Raw genomic sequence first — 25,769 nt, 5'->3', positions numbered from 1 at the left:
TAGGAGCACCTTGGGAAGGAGAGGCAGTGGTGGAAAGGCATAAACTGTTAGGGTTTTCCAGCTGAAAGACAGAGCATCCACTTTCCATGCTTGTGAGTGGTAAGTCCTTGTGCAGAATCTCTGTAGTTGGTAGTTGTGAGGGGAGGCAAAGAGATCTATGTCTGGGCATCCCCATTTCCTTGTTATCATGCTGAAGACCTGTGGATTTTGTTTCCACTGTGAGGGTCCATGAGGTTTCTGCTTAGTTCGTCTGTCAAAGTATTTTTCTTTCCTGCAGGAATTGTGCCTTCAGATGTACTTGACAGGTCAGTGCTGTGTTCCACAAAGTCATGGCTTGCCTGCAGAAGGGGTAGGAATGTGTGACCCCTTGCTTGTTTATGTACCACATAACTGTAGTATTGTCTGTCTTTAGTAATAGTTGTCCTGGATAGTACATCCTTGAAGGCTGTCAGGGCATTCTGTACAGCTAGCATCTATTTTTGATTGATGTGAAGATGCATTTGGTCCGTGGGCCACATGCCCTGAATACATTTTCCTGCCATGTGTGCCCCCCAGGCATAATCCAATGCATCTGTTGTTAGTGTCTGCCTGGCTGTGGGTAAAGTGAAAGGCTGTCCCTTGTTGTGGTGACAGGCCAGTGCCCACCATCGAAAGTCCTGTTGCAAGCAGGGAATAAGAGTTATTATTGTTTCCAGACTGTGGCAATGTTGAGTCCAAACACTTTTTAGGTACCATTGTAGCTTCCTCATATGCAGTCTTGCATATGGAATTAGCAGGATGCAAGATGCCATGAAGCCCAAAGCCTGCAGGTAGCTGGGTCTTTGTTGCCATCATTTGAAAGTAATGAGTCAGTTGCCTTTGCTTGTCTGGCGTGAGATAAGTCATCAGGGCAGTTGTATGTAAGCTTGCACCCAGGAATATTATCTCTTGAGAGGGCACTAGTTTTGATTTCTTTTCATTTACTGTGTACCCTAGGCAAATTAGTAATTCTTTTATAAACGCCAGATGCTTTAGTAGAAAGTCCTTGCTCTCTACTAGAATAAGGCAGTCGTCCAAGTAGGGATATATTTGAATTAATTTTGTCTGCAAAATGCAATTACTGGTGCCAGGCATTTTGTGAAGACCCTGGGCGCAGTAGACAAGCCAAAGAGCAGTGCAGAGAATTGGTAATGCATTGAGCCAGCTATGAATCTGAGGTATCTTCTGCAAGATTGTCTGATTGGGACATGCAGGTATGCCTCTTTGAGGTCCATAGTAACTAGCCAAGCCTTCTTGCCCAGCATGGGTAGAAGTTGCTGCAGTGTCAATATTTTGAATTTTGGAACATCCAAGAAAGTATTTAGAATTAACAGGTCCAGTACTGGTCTCCAGGCTTTGTCCTTTCTGGGTACCAAGAAAAGCCTTGAGTAAAATCCTTGCCCCTGTTCTTGCTGTGGTACTTTTTGAATAGCTCTCATGTCCATGAGAGCAGAAATTTGTTTTTGTGCCTCTGCCCATTGGTTTTGTGGCAGGTCTGGCATACATATTGACCTTGGTAGGGTGTGAAACTGGAACCTGTAACCCTGAGAAACAATATTCAGTACCCATTTGTCCTGGGTGATCATGTGCCAATTTTGTGAGAAAAGTGCTAGTTTTCCCCCTAAGGATGCTGTCAAAAGGTAAGTGCTTGGCTTTTGTAGAGGGAAGTCATTGGGACTGTTTCCTATAAAGTTGTGATTTGTCTTCTCCACCTTTGGGGGCTGAAGCACCCCATTGTTTAGGTCTGTATGGGCCTTGGGGCTGAGATCCGCCTCTTGGGCATCTGTATCTGCCTCTTTGTGGCCTGTCTGACACTGGAAAGGACCCATTTTTAGAAGGCCAGTTCCTACTAAATCTAGGTGGCTGAACCTGTAAGAAATCATTTACTGTCTGCATTGATTTTGCTTTATCCTCCATTTTCTTTAACACCTCTTCTGCCTTAACACCAAACAAAGTATCATGCTGTAATGGAGCATCCAATAATTTTGCTTTAACATGATGAGGTAAACTTTGTTCTTTTAACCAAGCATGCCTTCAAATGACAGAGCCTGTAACTGCGGCTCTGCAAGAAGCCTCTAATGAATCAAAACCACATTGTAAAGTATGCTTTCCCACTTGTTCAGCTGCATGCAATAAATCCTGCATTTCCTTATTGTCAGGACATTCTGAGATTGTAAGCATTTTCTGTTTTAGCAAAGACATTAGGTATTGTTGATATTTAAGCATGTGAAACTGGCAGTTTAAAACCCTTACAGCTAAAGTAGCAGAAGTGTAAACTTTTTCCCCCATCTATCCAGTGCTCTAGAATCCCTATCAGAGGAACAGGGTTTTTTGCAGTGGAAGCCTTGACCCCTTTGGGAACCTGAGAAATTGTTTCTGCGTCAGCAGCAGGATTTTTATAAAGAAATTTATGAGAGTCTGGGACCCTGTAGTACCTATCTGGCTTGACTGGTGCAGGGGGTAAAGAATCAGGAGACAAAATGGATTCAGAAAAAACATCATCAACAATATCTAGTACAGGGGGGATTGCAAGGGGCCTGTGCTGAGGCAATAAAAGCAAGTTTCTGAGCCTTTTCTTGAATTCTGAATAATCCTGGCTCTCCCAATGGAAATGCTCCCTCATGGTGTGCATGGTTTCCCCAAAAGAGTAATCCTCAGGAGGAGAGGCTGAAGGGATAGATTCTTCAGCATCAGATTCCTCATAGGGAGGAAGAGAATATCCCTGTTCTGAAGAGGAATCAGAGGAAATAGAAACCTGGTCAGAGGAGTCATAGTCAGTGTCTTGCCTAGGCCTTTTATCAGGAGGGGGATGGGAACTCCTGATCAAAGTAATTAGGTCCTCGGCCATTTTAAGCATCTGTTTCTTTGGCATGGATGACTGTCCAGGAGAATGCTGCACTTGTTTCTTTGTCTTTAATGGTGTTTTAGACTTTGCCTTGGCTGCAGAAGTCGACTTGATAGTAAGCTGTGTAGGTCTGAAAACACCCTCAGAAGCCGATGCCTGCCCAGCGGCTCCAGACCCATCTGAGGGAATAGTTTCCGTAGGCCCAATACCTTGAGTTTCCAGAGGCCTAGTTGTCTAAAAGTGGGAGTCGGAAGCGGCCTGTGGCTCTGAGGAATCAGGTGTCAGGGGCTGCGACAGCACCTCACTGAGAACCGGCGACTGGCCTAGAAGAGGCTTTGTCGTCGGTTTTGGACCTCGGATGTCTGTCCTTTTCTTTGTCTTTGCGTTTTTTTTATGAATTCCGGTCATCGGTTGTTCCGACGGCATTATGTAGTTAAACCTTCGGCCAAAGTAATGTAAATCAAACAGACGCTTAATAGTGCGTTGGTTGAATCTTGCACAAAACCGACAACTAGCAACGTAGTGGTCAGGGCCTAGGCAAGGTATACAGTAAGAGTGAAAATCCTTATGAGGTATTTGCTTCCCACAAGAAATACAATTGTTAACTTTTACTGACATTGGTCTGGAGCAAGAAAAAGTTTCCCCAACGGGGTACTTAGCTTTATTAATGACTTTGGTTCTGAAATTCAACTTCGAAAATCTCAGGAGTCAGCCGATCGGCACTTGCGAACTGCTTTTGCTTCGGGCACCGCACGGCAAGAAAAACTGAAGAAAATGGTGTTGGCTGCATCTTATATATCCCTGGCACACTGACGTCAGGGAAGAGGCGAGAGCAACCGACGCCGGACCAGGACTTTGGAATTCAGGCCGACTGAAGGTAGCCTGCCAGCGGGATAACCCAAGTTGTAATGGCTGCAACACTGAAACACGAAGAACATCGGAGTGTATACTCTGACCTTAATATTTTGTTTGTGCCTTTGTAGCTTGACCTTCTAGTTTAGCCAAATACTGAGTTATATACAAAGCTGGATAACAAAATATTATTAAAGCAGACTTACCCTACTTAGTGTTGGACAGACGGGAAAGGGCACTTCTACTGTTACAGTAACATCATGTTGAAAGATCTGTTATGGTAAATACTTTATCCACATCTGTACTCTAATCTTTGAAAAAGGTTACTGTGATGCCAAGTTATAACATTTAAGTGCATTAGTATTGTGATGATGTGATGTAGTGCCAGCTATGCCAGGAGAAGTAGGACAGTGGATGTGTAGCATATGCCAGCATAACTACCTGGAGTTTTGTAAAGAATTATATGTCATTTGTATATCAGACTGATTTGTACAGATGCTTGTGTTGAAAATATATTTGTAAAAACCTTGTGTTAAAAATGTACCAATAGTGGGTCCTGCTAGACAGAAAAGAAATTCTCATGAATATCAGACTGTATTGTAACTGTTGAAATGAATATACCACAACACAGGATACTGGAAGAGAAGAGGTTAATCTCAGTCCAGCTAACTTTGAAAAATAGTCTGAAATTAAATTATTTGGTTTAGGTCATAAAGATTGTATCTTACAGTTCTGATTGCAGCCAGAGACAAAATGTCTGTGAAAACTGGGAATAGGAATCCTATTGTATTGTCCTTAAGGGTAAAACTAATTGCTACTCTGGAAGGGTGAAAGCTTTGAAATGGTTTTATAGTTTCCAGATGCTACATCACATCTCAGCAAGGTGTGTGTGTGTGTGTGTGTGTGTGTGTGTGTGTGTGTGTGTGTGTATGGTAACACATATGTACAAGATTCTGGTTCAGTTTCTAGTGGCACTGGAACCGGAAGTCAAGTGACCAGATGTATGTGATGTCATTCTGTAATCCAACACTGAAATGAAGTGCTAATACGAGATGAGACAGAAGTCTCACGGCAGTCTGTTTTTGAAATCTGAAAGAGCTCACTCACCCACTTCATCCTGCCTTGCTCTAGTAAGTGAACCAGGAAACAGTAATTCTTTAGTCAGTCAGGAAAATATAGTGAGATTAGTTAAGTATTGTTTTTCTGTATCTGTGTGAACCTTTCCATCTGTGTTATTTTTAATATTTCCTGTGACTAAACTCTGGTGTTTATTGTAAACAGATATTTAGTATTTTCATCTTCTTTTATTATTAAATATACTTGCACTTTTTATTGTGGTTGAACTTTTAGTGAATAAGTTAACCTTAGGGAGTAATTATATTTATTTGGTGATAATGTGGCTGCTTCTGAAAGCCTTGCTGCAATGGTCAAACACTACTATATGTATTGGTATTCATTTTCCTCAGTATAATTGGGTACCCTTGTTAGAGAAGAGTAGCTGCTTTGGGAATGTTTTGGTGGTATTATCTACCTTACAGTCTGGGCAGTGGGGGCATAGGTGGCAAATATGTGCTAGCCTTTCCCAGGTGTCTCTGTGTGTGTGTGTATATATATATATATATATATATATATATATATATATATATATATATATATATGTGTGTGTGTGTGTGTGTGTGTGTGTAAATCAAATGTAAAAGTATGTGCTTCAACTACTTGGTGCAGGGACATAGTGCACTGCTTTCACAGAGAGGGTGGTGGAGGACTTGGCTTGGAACTCTCGGCTGATGACACAACTCTACAGCTGTGGCCAGTGTGGAGTCTTATATGGGGCCTGGTGAAACAGAGGGAAACCCAACCCCCAGGACAGGAGTCCATTTCCTGCGTGCTCTTTAAGGAAACTATGCTTGGTGCAGGGAGCTGCATCTGGAAATACTGCGTGTATCTATTTTTGTAACAAATGAACGTCCCTCACTGGTGTCGGTGGTGAGACTGAGGCTCCTCGGTTACTGGCTCAGAGAAGGGGTGCACAAGTATATTAACTGGAGATGAACAATGACGTGATATTTTTTAGTACAGTTGTGCGTGCCAAAATCTGCCTTACTTCTGGATTATGCTTCCAGCTTGTAGTGCATTGTGAAGGTGTTACAGTACACAGTGACAGTGCTAAAATGACATGTATAGGAACATTTCTAAAGTATGCAGTACATCTCTGCTAAATGCTTTGTGCACTTGCTTTGTCATGAACAAGTTTATTATGCCTCTCATAGGGAAAAGGCAATGCAGCAGGACAATCACTTACAGTGTTCTTAATGATTGGTTGCCCTTTTCTCATTTTCTTAAATGAGATAAGACACCAAACAGATTTGTCTGCAACTATATGTACAAAAACAATCAAGTTTTTATAGTTAACTGAACTGGGCAGTCACTGGAAGAGATTAAACTTTGCACCATGCATGAAGAATGCACAGTACAGTCTTCACAGCACTGCAAATTATTAACAGACATGCTTTTTTCTACAAGACACTGATCAGAGTTTGTAAATGCATTAGACATGTTAGTATTATAACTCAGCTGTCTGTGGTCATTCAATAAATGCAAACTGTATCGGCCATTATCTTGATAATGTGTGTGTAAAAACCTGGAAGTATACATGGAATGAAAGGAAGTCACTGCTGAGAAAATGCTTTTTGAATCGAACCCCCTTCTCAGTCAATCAGTCAGCAAGAACTGAAAGGGAGGGGCCAGCGTTCAGAAGGCCATAAGGACTGGTTTGATGATAGTTTTTTCTTGTTTATTTCCCTAGTCTTACATGCATTTACCCAATGAGGTGTCCAGGAGGGATGTGCAATCGGCTATGCAGACAGGACATCCCTTACTTCTGCAAGGGACATTCCTTAAAGCAGCCCTGCTCCTTCCTGCATGGCATGACAGGTGGTTTCCTTCGTCTCCGCAAACAAAACTGCTCCTAACCTTTTCTACCACCCCATCCTTGGGAAAGGTGAGCAAGTCATGTCCCTCACTCCCTTCCTTCCTGCCACCTCAAGTGTCAGGGACACTAACAGAATCCAAATTCACAGTCAGGGCTCCATCCCTCTGCATTAGAGCCAAGTTGCTTAAATAAACACTTGATGTGAAACACAGATTTGCCCTCAATTTGCACACAATAGCCTGTAAGTCTGAAATTCTTCTGCAAGAGGTCACAGCAATAAGAAAATGTGTTCTCCATAACAACTAACTTAGTATAACTATATCTGCTGGTTTTATACAATAAAGTTACCTCCTCCAATAGAGTTCTGTGAAAGGATACAAGTCTTCAACATGTCTGCAGATATTCTTTTTAGGAAGCAGAAACAGTCTAGAGTAAAAAACCTTTTAAGTTGTATTGCTGTCTGTAGTGCAGCTGGTACAAAAGTAGAACATGTAGAAACAGATTGAATAATTGGCAAAATCAAAATCGCAGTGAATAAAAAGTCCGACATCCACGGTATCCGACAATGTCAAAAATCAGGACCGTGTCATATAATCTAGTACAAAAATCCCTTCCATTTACAAATGAAGAAAATGTGGATCTTCCTAGATGACAGGTTTATAGTTTCAGAACTGGGATACAGCATAGCTCTCAACCTTCCATGTCCAAAATGAGGAACATTAGCCCTCATAATGTGGAACAAATGGGCAAAATGTGGAACACATACGAATGGCTTACTAAACTTCAACTAGGAACGTCATAGGATGGTTAAAATATGCTGGTTTTACTTATAGAGAAGACCTTTTAATGAATTAATATGATTTATTTCTATTTACAATGGGTTTCACAATTCCTAACACGGAATGTGTGACAGAGTCTTTCAATGTGGAACTTTCGGGGAACTTTGAGGAACATGAACTTTTTAAGACCCCAAATGAGGTACGTTCCTCGTGATGAGGTACACTTGAGAGGTATGGGATACAGTACCCTGTCCAGCTGCTGTGCCATTTAGGACTTTTGTAAAGGTAATGGTCAAAGCAGAAGTCCAATTCATTAGAAGGGTACAATGACTGTTGTGCTCAGGAAGTAGTTACCAAGAGTAATTTGGCACTGTACTTTGCTCTGAGCATTACCTTCTTAATTAGTAGAAAAACAGACAAGCTGCACATTAAACTCAGAGTCCATGTAAAGGGAAAAGCATCCATCTCCCAAACTATCTTGTATAGTACGAAGGAGCAAAAGTTAGACATAACTGCTGTATGTGGTGAACAGGTCCAGTTCTGGGAGACCCTAAACATCTGTGAAATGGGATGAAATCTGTTGAAAGTTGTAAGCAAATGTTATTTTCTGGTTTCTGTAAACCAGAAAGATGAGTTAGACTAACTGAAGGATGGGGCGTAAGGCTCATTCTCAGATGTGAGCTATCTGCAAAGCTAAAATGGCTTCACCCAAGTTAAGGACCATATCACTGTAATGTCACATGTACTATAGTGAAAGTGTCCTGGCTGAAAATTATACTAGAAAGATACTAGGGCCCTGTACACTGCCATTTGTCCCTTTCATACTGATGTGAACTGACTTGTCCAGTAGATGCTAGCTGACTTATACTGAAGAATAGAATATTTTATTAGAGGATGGACTGCGGATTCCAGAAGTAAAGTCCCTGGATGGTGGCAGTAAAGTCATCGCAACAGATAAGCTTTTCAAACTGTCTACCATGTAAATTCATTCTTTATGCACTGCACAACAATAATTGGCTCAATTACTGGTGTCATTCTAGGGGGATCCAATGTCTGTCTGCTTGGGATGACATGCTGGACAAGCCACGCTGCTTCGCAAGGGACGGCTTGCATCTGTCACCACTGGGCTTCCGGATATTGACTAAGGCTCTTGCCAACCCCATAGTGCCTTTTTTAGGCAAGGCTCAAAAGACAAACCCACCTCCTTAGAAAACAAAAATGGAAAAAAATTAAGGGTAATGCTGCTCAACGCCAGAAGTCTAAATCTCAAGATGCAGGCTCTCGAAGCACTCCTCAGTATGGAGAACATCGATGTCTGTGCAGTCACTGAAACCTGGTTCAAGGCTCCTGAGAGCACCCCAGCGCTACCAGGCTATACCTCGTATCATACTTTTCGGCCCCAAAACTCGGGCCAAACCAAAAAGAGAGGGGGAGTGTCCATATTCATCAAGGACACCCACACCTCCAAGTTAGTGGCAACACATGAAGCATCAGAGACCATCCAGGTGCAACTAACCATAGGCAAAACTGCTATACAACTGGTAGCATGTTACAGACAACCCTCCCAATCTCAGGAACCACATTCAGCCTTCTTGAAGACATTGGAGGATATGAATGTCTCACCAAACACCATCATATTGGGAGACTTCAACTACCCTAACATAAACTGGGTGCATTATTCTAGCCCAAACACCCTAGCCCAAAGGTTCCTGGAATTCATAAATTCAAATGCAATGGAACAGCTAGTCACCTCTCCCACAAGGGGAGATAATATACTAAACCTGATCATCACAAACATGGGGACAAAGTGCTCCACACCGGAAGTATACCCCTCACTAGTGAGATCTGACCACAAACTAATCACCCTGGATATACATATCCCACCTCCACCCCAACACAAAAGACTACAATGAAAAACTTCTCAAAAGCCAATTTTACACTTCTTAAGACTGAGATGGTATCCTTTAAGCCCACTGGGCCAGTGGAAACCACATCCCACAATGCTGAATCCTTCACAAATGCTTTCCACGGACATCTCCAAGAATGCATGGATCATGCAATCCCAAACAAAACCAAGACCCTCTCCACCAAGGGCAGGCGTCCTGTCTGGTGGACCCCAGCCATAAATAAATTGTATAACAAAAGAAGGAAGCTACTGCATCTCAGAGCAAAATCCCATAAAGAGAAGGCATCTCTGATCAGCACTAGCAGAAAGCTACGTTCTCTCATAAAAACATCTAAGGCCAACTTTGAGAGAAAAATCGCTATGGACACTAAAGATAATCACAAGGCCGCCTTCTGCTATGTTAGAAACGTGGGCGGAAACCCTCAGATATGCTCAGAGTTAGTTCACAATGACAAAAAATACACTGAACCCACAGATATTGCCAACATTCTGGCAGACAGGTTCAGTGCAGATTTCTCCCCTCCCTCACCCCCAAAAGTGGAAATACTTATCCCAGCTGAATGTAACCTCCTTGTCATCTCAGATGTCCAGGTGAGAACCGCCCTCAGCAAAGCTAAAAACACAGCATCAATGGGACCTGACAGTATCCCGGGTTGCGTGCTACGTGAACTCCAAGAGTAGCTACATCCGCACATAAAAATGCTATTTAACCTTAGCCTTACTACAGGATATGTACCTGAACACTGGCGTACAGCAACAGTGGTCCCACTCCACAAAGGAGGCACCTCTACAGACCCTGGTAACTACCGCCCCATAAGCTTAACCAGCCTGGTCTGCAAAGCTATGGAAAGAATCATTATGGAACTCAAACAGAGACATTGGGGACCTACAGACACTTGATCCCACCCAGTTCGGCTTTGTAAAGGGCAGATCCTGCCTTTTGAACCTGGTTGACTTTTTCGAAACAGTCACTAGAGCCATTGACGAGGGCAAAGCAGTCCATACAGCCTACCTGACTTGGCTAAAGCTTTCGACACAATACCCCACTCAGGCATCATAGATAAGCTCAACAGCTTAAATGTAAATCCATATGTCACAAGATGGGTTGCAAACTAGCTAAAGGATAGAACCCATAAAGTCAAAATCGCTGGAGCCATGTCAGACTCAAAGCCAGTCACAAGTGGTGTCTCACAGGGCTCTGTCCTGGGACCCCTCTTGTTCGGCATTTATTTCTCAGATGTGAAAGCAAACATGGGAGGGTTGTGGCTGACAAAGTTCGCAGATGACTGCAAACTAGGCGCCATAGTCGATACGCCAGCTGACACATACATCCTACAGAAAGGCCTCAATGAAACGGACAACTGGTGCTGGAGTCAAGGCCTTAAACTAAATGCCAAAAAATGTATGGTCATCCCCTTTGGGAAAAACAAAGTATCCACAAATTATCACATAGACAGTAACCCACTGAGTACGGAAAAAGTAATCAGAGACCTGGGGACCCAAGTCGATAGTGACCTCTCATTTGACACCCACGTTGCCAAAGTGGTTAGAATGACTTTCTACCTTGCCCACCTTATCATGAAGGGATTCACATCCAGATCAAAGGAGGTCATTGCACCCCTGTACTCCTCCCTTATCAGGCCCATGATTGAGTACAATGCCCCATTTGGTATGTACCTCACCCGGCACTTGCAACAGCTGGAGAGACCCCAAAAGTACCTCACCAAGAGGATCAAGGGTCTCCAACATATGTCATATGCTGCCAGACTAAATAAACTCCAGCTCTATTCAGTAGCATACCGCCTACTCAGAGGTGATCTGTGCCTGATGTACAAGGCCATGTCCAATCAGGAATTGATGGACATGCTCCACCTCAAAAAATCCAAATCCATCAGAACCATGAGAGCTAAAGATTTAAACCTCAGCACAAATGTGAATAGGACATGCTGGACAGACAGATTCATAACTCAGAGGCTTCCCATACTCTGGAACAGAATCCCAGTTCATGTTAGGCAGAGCCCCTCACTGACTCTCTTCAAGAGAAATCTTGACGAGTGGATGGGAGATCATAGGCTTACTCCGGGGGTCATCTCTGTGTCACTACTAGACAGAGGCACAGTAAACTAATTCTATTATGTAAGGGGGTCTTCAATGTGTCACTACTAGACAGAGGCACAGTATGCTAAATCTATTCTGTACACTTTTGCACCATTACATGGGGTGGCGAAAGCCACATCACTATGGCTAGGCTTATAAATGCCCCAGGGCAGATAGCCTAGTACTAAACTATGAAACTATGAAACAGGAATGGTGATATCTAGTGAACCTGGAGATAGATTCCAGAGATTTCTAAATTGCCACTCTGTCTTTCTCATGCACTACCTTGCATGATGCACTAGAAGAATGCAAGACATATATGTATGTATATACACATATACACACAAACACACACGCACAATATATATATATATATATATATATATATATATATATATATATATATATATACATATATATATTAGAGCCATGGTGGTGCAGCAGTAGCGTTGTTGCCTCACTGCAAGAGGTTCTCCCGTTTGATTCTCGGCTGGAGCACCTTCTGTGTGGAGTCTGCATGTCCTCCCCGCGTTCAAGTGGCGTTCGAAAGACATGCGTAGAATGGGTGCGCCTTCGTTGAAGGCTGGGCGTCGAGCTGGCACCTCGTTACCCGTAAAAAATCTATTGCCAATCATTAGTGGACCGGAGTTCCGCTGTGGTGACCCCTAACCAGGAAAAGCCGAAAGAACAACAATTACAACATCGAAGTTTCAAAACTTCGAATGTTCTAATATCAACCCCTATTCAGCGAACACTGACAACATCGAACATGCAGAACAGCAAATTTTTTCCTAGGAAAAAAAATCTGCTGTTCCAAAACACACACACACAACACAAGCACACCAAACAAACAGCAATCCACACACATACACCTAAAATCTTACATTTAACCTTACACTAAACTGTACGTACACCACTAACTATCCACTTACCTTAACTCAAACCCTAAGGTCCGTCACTATCGCACACTCACCTCACCTGTGCCCTAACCCTATCTCACCTACCCTGCCCTAACCCTCACATCCACACAATCGCACACTTACCTTAACCTAAACCCTAACCCTAAGGTCTGTCACTATCGCACACTCACCTCACCTGTGCCCTAACCCTCACGTCTACACAATCGCACACTTACCTTAACCCAAACCCTAACCCTAAGGTCCGTCACTATCACACACTCACCTCACCTGCACCCTAAGCCTCACGTCCACACAATCGCACAAATACCTAACCCGCACCCTAACCCTAACTCACCTAACCAGCACCCAATCGCACACTTACCTGAACCCGACCCGCAACTTCCCACCACAGCACTGAAAATAGCGAAGCGACAGAAAAGGACAACCAAATTCTTTCCCTAGGAAAAAATTCGGTTTTCTGTAGCTTCGCTATTTTCAGTGTTCGCTGAATAGGGGTCAATATTAGAACATTCGAAGTTTTGAAACTTCGATGTTCTAATATAGACCATATATATATATATATATATATATATATATATATATATATATATATATATATATATGGGTCTACTTCACATGATTGAAAACTGATTTGACTCTACTTCACATGATTGAAAACTGATTTGACTGAGACCACAATACCTAATTTTCAAAATAATGAAAACTCATTTGACTGAATCTCCTTACACTGAATTTTAAGCCACAGACATGATGTTGGTTTCCTTTCACCTGTGACTTGCTTGTGATAAAAACAATAACTGTAACTTAAAGTGCTGACTGTCAGAATACCAATACTTATGTAGAAAGTAGTGTTGTAGTGTTTCTAAATGTGGGTATGTGTCTCTACATTTTTATGTGAAGTATCTAAAGTAATATGGCAGATGTTCTGTGCGTTCCCAGCAGTAGTGGCAGCGTGTAGAGTACCTTAAGATAAATAAAAGGTATATACCCTTTTCCTCACTGTAGTATGATCCTGGAGTTAGTACATATACTTAGGGGGCTGTGGAGAGGCACAGCCTCCCACCTAGGTGGGTTTTATATCGTCCAGTTTCTGTTAAGAGTAAGTAAGTAATCTAAGTTCTGGAAAGAGTTTGTCATTGGTGTAAGTGTGCATGTTTATGGTTTAACATTTAGTATTTTGAAATTCAGCATTGTAAGCTTTCAGTATAATGAGATTCAGTCAAATGAGTTTTCAGTATTTTGAAAATTAGGTATTGTGGTCTCAGTCAAATCAGTTTTCAATCATGTGAAGTAGACCATATATATATATATATATATATATATATATATATATATATATGTGTATGTGTGTGTGTGTGTGGGTGGATCTAGGACGTTCGATCGAAAGATCAAATGTCCGAATTCATTTAGGGCGAGCATACTTACATGAAAGTGCTTTTCACCAAAGAAGCACTTTTGTGTAAGTATGCCTGTTGCAGAGGTCGTACCATGGTGCGGGTAAGGGAAAATTCCCTTTTCCCCACTGTAGTGTGGTCTCGGAGGGAGAATATTGAAGTAGGGCAGTGTGTGGGGCACAGAGGGGCAAAGCCCCCCTGCAGAAATGTCAATGTAGTGTTTTTTTTTATTAACAAGCTTTAACGAAATCACTTTTTCGATGAAAGCGCTTTCATTAAAGTGTGTTCAGTGGTTATGGATTCGGACATTTGATCAAACGTCCTAGATATATATATATATATATATATATATATATATACACACACACACACACACACACACAGAGGCTCTCAAGTTGCTGTTGAAATGGCTTGTTGCTGAAATTCTGTTAGAACTATGTGACTCTTAAGTTTGCTTGTCCTGGTTAAGAGACTTTAATTAGCACTGAATCAATGGGTGTCTCTTACAAATGCTAATGATGCCAAAGAAGGTAAAAATGTATTCGCATTCCCAGAAATTGCAACAATACACATGGCTGTTTTAGAGTACTATGTCAATTGTGTCTCTACCATAATTAGGGAAATAAGGAAAATTATTCATGTTTTGTTTTGTTAGGTGTGCAAGCTTTAGAACTAATCAACATTGTTGGGGTTTGTAGACAGTCCAAATGCTAAACCAACAGGAAGGCTGAACTCTTTGGAAAGTGCGAGGTACTTTCTGTGAGGAAATATTACTAGGGATGCAAAGATGTATTTTGACAGCACGGGAAGCCATTCAGAAAGTAGTCTTCTGAGTCCCCAGCCTGAATTATTTTGCTTTACAAACTTGTTCAGATCTTAATCTTGAACATGTATTCAGGCCATTTTCAAAATACTCTGGAGTAAAAGCCTTGACCTCTTTGACTTTCTTTATTAGCTGCTGATCCATTAAAAGTAGGTCTCTTCCAGTATTTGATATGCTGGTTTCTGGAAAAACAAGATGCCCTTGAGATTTCAGAGGAAATTCCATGACATGAAATCATTCAAATATGGCATCATCACAGACCTTTCTATGCAAAGTTAGCCTTCTCAAAACTACCCTGACATGACAGCTCTTGCCAAAGCACTTAACACTATCAAATGCACATTCAAACGAGTCACATCTTTGTGTTTTCAGTAATTAATTCTTCATTCTGCTAATTACACTGTTGCTAGAAATAAACAGCACATTTTTGTCTGAAATTATTCTAAAAATTAAAGTGTGATAAGAAACAATGTGAGTTCAAAATTGCTTTGTTCAAACGACCAAATAGATAAGCATATAAATGAAAAAAGGCACAACTGTTCCAGCTATAATATACGGAAACTTTTATTGCACAAACACAGAAGGTAGACTTCACACAAATAACGCTGCTACAGTTGTCTTATACATTTTCGTCAGCTAACTTCATCAGAATGAAGTAACCACATCAATTCCTCCCTATATATGCATTTGTAATTTAATTTAATCCAGTCAAGTCATCCAACCCATTAGACTGCATGGTGGTGCTGTGGTAGCGTTGTCGCCTCACAGTAAGACATTGTCCTGTTCGATTCTCAGCTAGAGCGTCTTCGGTGTGGAGACATGTGTGAATGGGCGTACCTTCGTTGAAGGTTGTGCATCAGGGCCGGCAACTCGGCACGTAAAAATCTACTGCCAATCATTAGCAGACTGGAGTTCCACTGTGGCGACCCCTAACCGGGAAAAGCCGAAAGACAACAAGTCATCCAACCCATTAAATACACTTAATTAAATGTGTAATATCAAACAGCATAAAAGACAGACTTGTAACTATAAAATTTCAAGTATTGCTAAAATCACAACCAATACATTATTTATTTATTTCACATTTGTTGACAGGGATAGTCCGACTGGATGCATGTCCATTTTCAGTGGAGGCCCGGGGAGAAAATCTCTAAGGGTAAGCAGATACAGCATTACAAAATACCAGCATTACATATTACAAACAGACTTTTTTTTTTATACATAATACAATTTTTTTTATACATAATACAAATAATACATATAATGTTGATAAATAAAACTTATAAGTTATATAAGTAACATATACAAAAGTTAAAAATTTTGTATGTATAACTTCAAAAGATTTGTATAAACTCCTGAATTATAATGAATGAGAATCTTGTGCAATGCCACCATCTTGTCGTGATAGTTGATAAAATTAATAACAAAAGGTACAATTGATTTTTTTAAAAGGGAATGAATAATCATATTAAACAGTAGGTGTTTATTCAACATTCAACATAAAATAAGTAAAAATCTTATAAAATTTATATAGATATGCACAAATATATATATTATATTATAATTTTGCAGATCTTAATTTCAAAACAGGTTTTAGAGAAACCATTTCACTCAGACCAGGGGGGCTACTGGCATCTAATATTATTTGCCAATATAACTCTTTGTATTCTAAACAAGCTTCCCATGGTCCTCCCCTGGGATCTACAGGAACCACTTCTATAACAAAGAACTGGAATTTCACCTGATCACATACTAATGTATGTTTGTATAAGACATTATTAACATTTCCTTTCCTCGTGTCATAATTGTGTTCATATATCCTTTGCTTTAATTTTCTCTCGGTTTTACCAATATAGAAGGAATCACATGCTTCACATACTGCAATATATACTAACTTACTAGTGTTACAATTTGTAAAACCCTTTGTTGTAATAAGTCTACCTCTACTTTTTAAAAATATTTTTTCACTTTCCTTCACAATACAACAATAGGGACAACTACCACACTTACTTGTCCCTTTCTTGTGGGTTTTTTCGGGGCCATGGTTGGCTCCTTCTATAATATTTTTAATATTACGACCTTTCCTGTATATTAACCTGACAGGTTCTTCAAAATTCAACTTCAAATCAGTTAGGCTAGCAAATTTATTCTATTCCTTATTAATAATATTTCTAATCAAATAAAACTGCCCGCCATATGTGATGGTCAAGGCAGACTGATACCGTTTCCCAACTGGGTGATTTTCTTTGTTAATATTTACTGTATTTTCAATGTTTCCTAATATAGGTGAAAATCTAGTCGTCCTTGCCTTGACTTCCTCTTCAATGATGTTTTGTAAAAAATCACCTGGTTAACCCCTTTCCTTAAACATATTTACAATATGTTCACAATCTTGTTTAAAATCATGCTCATCCGAGGACATTCTACTTGCTCTCACCAGCTGTCCTTTAACAATTGCCTTCTTTTGGTATGGCAGGTGAGAGCTAGTATAATATGTAAGTATGTACTGAAAAGGTTCCTTTCCTGTAAATCTTAAGATTTAAAACCTGTGTTGGTTCTCTGAATATTTACATCTAAAAAAACAAAGCTCACTGAAATCAACATTATAAGCAAACTTTAAAAATTCTATTGTACTTAAAATGAATTCACAGAATTCTATACATTTTTCCTATTCTCTTTTTCTTTTCCCTTTTCTCTTAAGTTTGGCACCCCAGGCAGGCATGACAGTATAAAGCTCCTTTTACAAAGCTGAGTGAATCATTAATTCCTTAATTGTTTCTGGGGTTGCCAGATCATAAATAATGACAGACTCTGTCAGAATTTGACCAATCTTCTGATATGGGATCACAAAGGACTTGCCCAACTTTATGAAGACAAACACTAATTGGGGAATTATCCATGCCAGAGATGTCATCAGGGTAAGTGAAGACAGTTTTTTTTCCCCTGAAAGCCCTATGCCATTACAGCAAGCAAAATGGTATATATCCAGTGCAAAAAGATGAAATGGCAACACACAGTAGTAAATGCAAAATCAATCAGCCTGCAGTGTCAGGAGGCATCTACAAAATCCAGTAATACCATTAACTCTTCTACCGCAGTAGGGCTATGACCCTCTGGAAAGTCACCATCTGGAATTTGGCGTATCTGACATGCTCAGTAGTATATCTGATATGAAATTAAGCTTACCTTTTCAGACCACGTAAGAACAGGAGAGAACACTTTTCATTTCATAGGAGGGAAAAGGACCCCCACCCCCCGAGAAGTACAGTTTTGGTTTACTCAAATACCACTGCAGAGGCTGTCTGATCTCTAAATGGATCTCTGGAAATCATTCTGGGAGTAACCCAATAATTCTAAAATACAGTTAATGTCACCTCTAAAACCACCCACAAGTCCATGGCAAGAGCCTTCTAAACTTGGACAATCACATAAAACCTATGTCTTACAGGTTGGCCAACATAGTTGTTAGGAATCTAACTCTTTCAACACAAAATGAGCTAGCATAATAAGGGATCAGGCAAAACTGGCTCATGTGGGCTCTCTCTATTCTACAGGGGCCCATTTCTTAGGAAGCATTACAAAGTGCCTCAGTGGTCAATAAGTACTTCTGCATTTACAGTCATTGACCAAGTCTTGGAAGACCTCCCTAAGGAGCATGACAACTGGGAATGGGGCATCCAGTGAAGCCTGCCTGAGCTCATCCTTAAAGGAGGAGAATCTAAACCATATAATCTAGTACACACAGTCTTAATGGTAGGAGGAGCCTGTTTCAGTCTTCTGAGCCTCTATAGTCCCAAATTCAGACAGAGAGAGAGAGAGAGACAGATCCATTTTTCCAGACCTTCATACACTGGAAAAGAACAAAGATAACTGGAATAAATAACTGACAGACTCGAGTGCCACTATGGCAGAGAACAGATGCTTGCCATCCTGTACAAAGCTCTGGGCTGCTTCTCCTACAGTTAAACTGTGTGAACTTTTGAAACAATGTTGGAGAGATTACACAGGAGTCTGGTGATAGCTCCTCACTATGGCAAGGGCTTATAAAGGATATTTGTCTTTGTGGGAGATGGATCATTTTTCTTCAAGACTGCATATAAGGCATCAGCAACATGGAAAACCAAAGGTTCATCATACCTCTTGCACAGATACCGGATATAGAGCTGCTGTGGGGAATGCAGTGCAGAGGGACTACCGGGTGAATCCATAATGGTCTTTACATTTCACAACATCTTTCCAAAGGAAGGGTTCTTGCCCTTCTCAGAAACAAAGGGTTTCCATTCTGCAAAAAATAAATTAAACAGACCCCCTCCTTCCAGAAAGAACGGGCTGGACTCACACTCGGCATACGGTGATTCAAATGTAATGGGTGAATGCCAGGCAGTGCAGCAATGGGGCATTAATGGGAGGGCACCTCATAAGTGTTGCTGCGTCATAAGAGCTCAGTACAAACTCCGACACTGGTATTAAGGCCTGTTCTCCAAGGGCATGCTCCAGCATCCTTAAGGACAAGTCACTTTTAATACTAAACAAAGCCTGGATATACAAGCTCTGTCCAGCCCTGAGAGATCAAACATCTCAGTAGGACCTATAGGAATCTATTCAACCCTAGAGCTTCAGATGATTCAGTGGGAGGCCTGGGGAAAATATTTCTTGATCCTGAGTGCAATCACCACACCATCAATCTAGGTTTTGCTGTCAGCCATATGATATAGAACTGACAACGATCATTCTCGGGATCCCTGGACTTGAGTTAGTGTGGACAACCTGGGACGCATCTCTCATTCTTTTCTCATTTGCTGATGAGAGAGGAGAGGTGAAGATGTCATTATTTTGGAAGGGAAACATGTGACTCATGAAAAAAAACAAAGCCACCTAAAGGACTGACTTCGCAGGAGGATGCTGGGCAGTGACTGGTTTGATTCCTTTACCTCCTCCCCTCTCTCAGGTGCTAACATCCATCATGTGGGAGAGCCTCCAGCTGACACTTCATTCATAATGCTCCTTTTCCCAGGTAATACAGACAGTGTTCATACAAGTCCTATCTAGGGAGCAGATGACTTCAGGAAAATTTGAAATATTTAAGGCACTGGTTAAGAATCTGGATTGTGCATGCTGCACAAAAGAACAATGTAGTATAGGGGCCAGATGCGTCATGTGCGATGGCATGACGACTCCATGACATTACTTGGTAAGAAAGTACCAGCCCCTGACAACAAGGAATAGGGAAAATTTTGATCTGTGACTAGGCTTGGGATATAAAAGGAAATCAAATAGTTACCTTCCCCTCATAAATTTATTATATCTCATCATCCTTTACACTTTTGATACGTATCTCTACCTAACAAACCAATGTTCCATCAATATATCTACTCTGTAAGGTTATTTGATGTCTGCTTGAATAACTCCTCTAGATGTATATCACATTACTCTTTTTATTTTCTTACCTCTCATTTATCCTCATCATACTGTATTGATTTGAATGCGTTTGAATTGTGAGCTTAAATGTTTTATGTTTTACTCTGTACAATCTTTTGTAATTTTTGTAATTTTTTGTATGCACCTAATTTTGTCTGTATTGGAGCTTTTCTCCCCAGGACTCCATTGAAAACGGGTTCTTTTGGCCCAATGGACTATCCTGGTAAACCAACTGCAAATAAATAAATAAATAAATAAATACCTCACTGCAGAATTTCCTTTTAAGTCAGAGCATTCAGAAACCATTGTGATGCTCCCATGTACAACAAGACTATACTCGGCAGGACCTAATGGGGAAGTGTCTGTAAACATTAAGAAAAACACTCTTAACAAAATAAGTATTTTTTGTAGTTCTTACCTGTTTTGGAGGTGGTAACATAGCTGCAAGCAATCCCAAAATCCTCTCCTGAGAATACTCGGCAAACACCTGTTCCTGGGTGGGAGCTAACACCTTTGCCTCTGCCTTTTCTTCTGCTGGCACCTCAGATATTGGGCCAGCTTTGACAGATTCTGAAAATTAAGACAAAATAATACACCATTAATATTGAGCAAGACTATACAAATAAATTAACATTGGCTCATTAACAAAATCACTTCTTCTAAAAATAAAATCCAAAGCTACAACAAATAAGCAACTACAGGTGGTAATGACATAAGTGGTATGGAAATTCTCTTAAAGCATGAAGAAATGAAATAGCTTTCATATTCTGTATATTTATTTGATAGCTAACAGTTTAGTGAAAAACTCATGTTAAGTTACAAAGCTATTTTAAGTGCACATCAGAAGCCAAAAGTCTTGGAAGTCAACTTGCCCCATTTGTGGAACTGGAAGACAGTTTAAAATGTCTTGTCTCTTCTTTTTGACTGCCCTATTGAACAGGAAACTTATACATAAGATTATCTACACAACTGCAGAGAATAGGAGGAGAAAATAAACTACAAACAATGCAGTTTGCAAATTATCTACTAGTAAATATCTAGTCATTGTTAAGGGGATACCTCTCTATGACCCTTGATTAATCACATCTTTAACACATTGAAAGTATCACTAACAAAATCTAATGCAAACTTCTTCAAAGTAGTGGTTGAACGTGATAAGGCTGAATATTCAGTGTCTAAGCAGCCGATAATATGCCCAATCCTTCAAAGATCCACAAAACAGATTGTGTTTTGTGGAATGAAGACACCAACTTAGACAAAAAACTTTACAATGGGAGTGTTAAGGATATCATAAAACTGTACAAAAAATTGTAAGTTCAAAAATTTACTCAAGGGATGTCACTAATATACATTACTACAAACCATTTACAGCACTGTCTTCCACATGCTCAACAAACAAAAAAAAAAAACAAAGCTTTCCAAAACATTTGTTTGTCAATCTGTGCTGAAAAGTTGTCCCAGTCCTTAAGAAACAGAAATCCTAACTTGGAAAAGGGTGCACAGAAAAACAACTAAAATGGCATATGTAGGAAAACAAAGGCAGCACACTTGCACCTTTGATGACAAGAAAATCAATGCTGTGACTTCTGTTCTGTACACCAGCTGCTGAAGTCATGTTCTGCTAGTGACACTACTGGAACAAAAATTGAGTGCTGCATTCCTGAGGTGCCATACTTCAGAATACATGTTAAACCAAAGACACCACATCACTTATCGAAAAGTGTAGAAGGAATTTATGTACTGGTTCAAACATCAATTTTCACAACAAAAATATTCAGGTTCTACACTAAATACGGACATAATTCATAAAATGCATACAAATTCATCATTTAATGTTATCTTGGTACTTTCCACTTCCATAAAATCTTCTATTCTTTCATCATGTTCTATTTTTAATTAATCTACCAAGGTTCAGAGCCAACACTTCCAATACATCTGTGCACAAACTAGTACCTACTGGTCATGAAAATGTAATAATTCTTCTTCTTTACAGTCTCCACATGGTATGTTTTGTATTTTTTACTTAAAGTCAACTAATCCTCAAACTTTTCTTCTCTATCTCCCAAATGGTATTAATTACTTTATATTTAAGGAATACTTGTTCTGTTGTTTCGTGCTGCCCTCATCAGTTTCATCATACCTTTTTTACTTTCACTTCTAAATTTTCTTGTATGTTATTGTGAGCCATTCTTCGGGTAGATTAACATAGTCTCCTTCACCTTGAAATCAAACTTTTCCTAAACAATACTACATTTTTTTCTTGATACTCTTTCCAACTCTATTATGCATTATTTCATTCTGTAGAGATATAAACATCCAATTCTGATTATTTTTTTTAATTTTTATTCATTTTATAAATATACATAAAATATTCTTTGGTACTTTTCTTTCTGCAGTCACTTATATGTAATGCTCATGTTTCCCATGCAAAATTACAGTTGTGTGAGTATTCTTAACATAATGGCACATGTCTGAGTATAGGAATCTCTGGACATTATCATTCATAATATGCAGGAATTGTGCTGCAGGAAGATGTCTTATCATCAGGTGTGACTTAAAAGAGCTTTCAGGTGTCTTACATTGGGACAGTCTTTCTTCTGTCCAAGCTCCGGATACCAATAAGATATACACTAAAAGGGTTGAGGTGTGTGTACCATCTTCACTTCTTTCCTGAGTGTGCATCAGAAAGAGTCCTAAAATCACCAAAGAAGCAGGCTGAATGGCAGGTCTCACCCAGTGAGACAATAAAATTGAGGGAGGAATAAAAGGGTACCTTTAAAACTTGGGTTTAAGCCTCCAAATAACAGTGCTTGAACAGCCAAAGAAAGAAGAATGGAGACATGCGATACTGCAGCACTGATCCTTTCATTCAAGACGTCTACAGTTTTGGCAGGCAAGCTCATACAGCTAGCTGTATTATGCTCATTCGAAAGATCCTTGTTACCGTATAATTTGCAATGTATTGAAAGTTCTAAAGCAGTATGAGAAATGCCCACAGACCTAGGAAGGGTAAAACACACACATGCTACAAAACCGCAGTGACAAAGCCAGAAAAGGCAGGAATGAGGTCTGAACAGCTATATCACAGGCACTTAAGAAGAACTTCCTTTAAAAAGGCAACTAAAGTAGCTGCTGTTTTTGCAGAGTGCCCCTAACCACAACCCTGCAAATATACTGCCAGAAAAAATGAAGTACAACCCAGCAGTGACTCAAAGAGAGTTTGTTTAGACACTGATCTGCCCGGTTTACCTGGCAAGAAAGAGTAGCCTGCTTTTGTACAGCTCTGTGTCAACAGAATGATGTGCTTAGAGAGTTAAGACAATCGCCTGCAAAGTTAAATGGATTGAGATTCAAGGCCAGCTCTGAGATAACTTTGGGCATAAAAGATGGAACGGCTCCAAGGGCCACACACTGTACACTTGTGAAAAACAATGCAAGGTAAAGCCTGTAATCTTCAAATTCTCCTGGATGAAGCAAAGGCTACCAAGTAAACATTTCCAAGATAATTTTATTAAAGCCAAGTCCTTGAAGGCTGCAAAGGAAAAAGCAATTGTTTTTCAATGTCAAAGTTCAGACCCCACAGCGGAGGCACTGTTTTTCTTGAAGGTCTTAGATTGAGACTCTGAAGAAACTGCTCAAATGATGGGATAGAGAATAGCAAAAGTTTCAGGTGCAAGCAACCTGAAACAGTGGAAAGGTGTTCTTTAACTAAGACACAGAAAAAAGCCCTTGTCAAACAATTTTACTAATGCAGGTTTTATTGAACTGGTGCTACCTTGGGTCAAATGACATGTCCCCTGCATACAAAGAAGAATCGGGTACACCTGGACAGGCAACATTTCCTCGTAGTGTTCTTCTAGTCTCCCTAAGAAATATACAGCACCTCTGAAGATAAGGATGCTCAATGTGGAATTAAGATCCTAACATCAGACTGTTAGCTTGACTTGTTTGGTCTTAGTATACCATGTTTCCTTGCTGTATGGGAAAAAGGCTTCTAACAGAATAATCAGCACAGGGTTCTCACCAACTCATCTCTCTCAACTAACAAAAGCATAATGTAGCCTGGGCCAAAAGGAAGCCAGCAAACTTATACTGGCACTGTTTAGTCTTTCATTTACCTTGGGGATTGGGAGGATATGCAGGAGGACATTGTTCTAAGGAATAAAAAATGCATCCACTATCTGAGTCATTATGTAAGGATATCGGATGTAAAACTGTGAGGTCCAATGGTTTTATGAGGATGTAAACAGGTCTAACTCGGGGTAGATGGGGGCAACCCATGTACCAGGGTCAACTAACAAGTTTCTAAGTTCACTTTCCATTTGTGTGAGTTATGTGTGAATCTGCCCAGACAATCTGCTGAAGGAATGCAATGAGATTGCGACTGATGACTCCTTTTTAATGTCAGGTTCAGGGCTATCAATTTAGTCTGCAGAGAGGATATGGGTGTATGACACCCCCCCAACTTACTGATGCACAACATAACACTGTAATTGCTTACAATCGCACTGAAGACTCTTGGCTTCCAAATGCATCTGAAGATAAGGATATCAGAAATGATGGGCAATGACTTGCCTGGTTTGATCCCTGTTGCTCCAACTTTCCTGTGCATTTTCCAAACAGAGTCAGATGCATCTGACGCTAGTTTCTCGGTACCCTTGGAATCAGAAAGGGTTTCTTAGGGTGAGCTACAACCTGAGCCAGTCACCATCTAAATTCCCTGTAGATAACAGGGATTAGCAGAGTCATCTTTTTTTCAAAAAATGGATAAGTTGGCACCAGAACTTCCTTAGGTATCACCATTTTATTTTGCTTTGTTTACCGCCTGGTCAGTGGAATCAAGAGGATGGAGGCTGACATGTACTCTACAGGCTTCAGAATGTGTCCCCTTGCAATGAACACCTTCTCAGCTGCTTAGAAGAAAAAGAAGCTCAGTACAGAGATCATAATGGTAAAAGGGGTAGCATGCACATCTTTTTTTTAAACATCTTCATTAAATCACAATTTTAAACAGTGACAAAATAAAAGAAAACAAATCATAATGATACTTCTCACTGACATCATGCAGCATACATACAGGTTTTCTTTTTATCTACTATCATTAACTCCAATATTACATAAATTGCTCAATTCCTGCAAACCTTAAAATTCAGTGCTCCTCTTCCTCAACAGTATTCTACATGTACTGTTCCCCCAGATTCCATTTACTTCTAAGTACTTTGCTCCTCTGCATTTCATATAGGTTCATAGGTTGATACTACGCTATCTGCCCTAGGGCATTTATAAGGCTAGCCAGAGTGTGTTTGGCTTTCGTCACCCTTTTAGATTAGCTGACTGTGCCTATTATTAGTAGGTCACAGAAGATATCCCTTTTAAGGATTAGTTTACTGTGCCCCTGTCCAGCAGGGACATAGAAGAGATCCCAAGGGTAACCTTACAGTCTCCCATCCACTCGTCAAGATTTCTCTTGAAGAGGATCAACGAGGGGCTCTGCCTAACATTTGAGTTGATTTGAGTCCCTGGAGCATGTAGCTCTAAGGGATTTGGATTTCCTGAGGTGGAGCATGTCCATTAGTTCTGGGTTGGACATGGCTTCATACGTCAGGCACAGATCGCCTCTGAGTAGGCGGTAAGCAACTGAGTAGAGTTGGAGTTTTTTTAGCCGAACTGCATAGGGCATCTGTTTGAGACCCTTGATCCTCTTGGTGAGGTATTTTTGGGGTCTTTCCAGTTGCTGCAGGTGTCGGGTAAGGTACATCCCAAATGGGGCACTGTATTCAATTAT

The 25,769-nt window shown here is 40.3% G+C and overlaps 1 protein-coding gene across 1 annotated transcript in view; it reads right to left on the bottom strand.

Moving 5' to 3' along the window:
* The window catches only part of ZZEF1 (zinc finger ZZ-type and EF-hand domain containing 1), a gene marked incomplete in the record, with an annotated part of 3,903,331 nt that overhangs the window by 1,018,645 nt on the left and 2,858,917 nt on the right, over positions 1-25,769 (bottom strand). The window contains 1 exon segment of the mRNA XM_044082903.1: positions 20,403-20,554. Within this exon segment, the coding sequence (XP_043938838.1) occupies positions 20,403-20,554 (152 nt within the window).

The sequence above is a fragment of the Protopterus annectens genome, chromosome 9.part0, assembly GCF_019279795.1.
Source record: "Protopterus annectens isolate FY-2018-M chromosome 9.part0, PAN1.0, whole genome shotgun sequence".
In the NCBI taxonomy this organism is placed as follows: Eukaryota; Metazoa; Chordata; order Ceratodontiformes; family Protopteridae; genus Protopterus; species Protopterus annectens.
The sequence above is the reverse complement of the archived record's forward strand: the minus strand, read 5'-3'. Positions and strand labels throughout refer to the sequence as shown.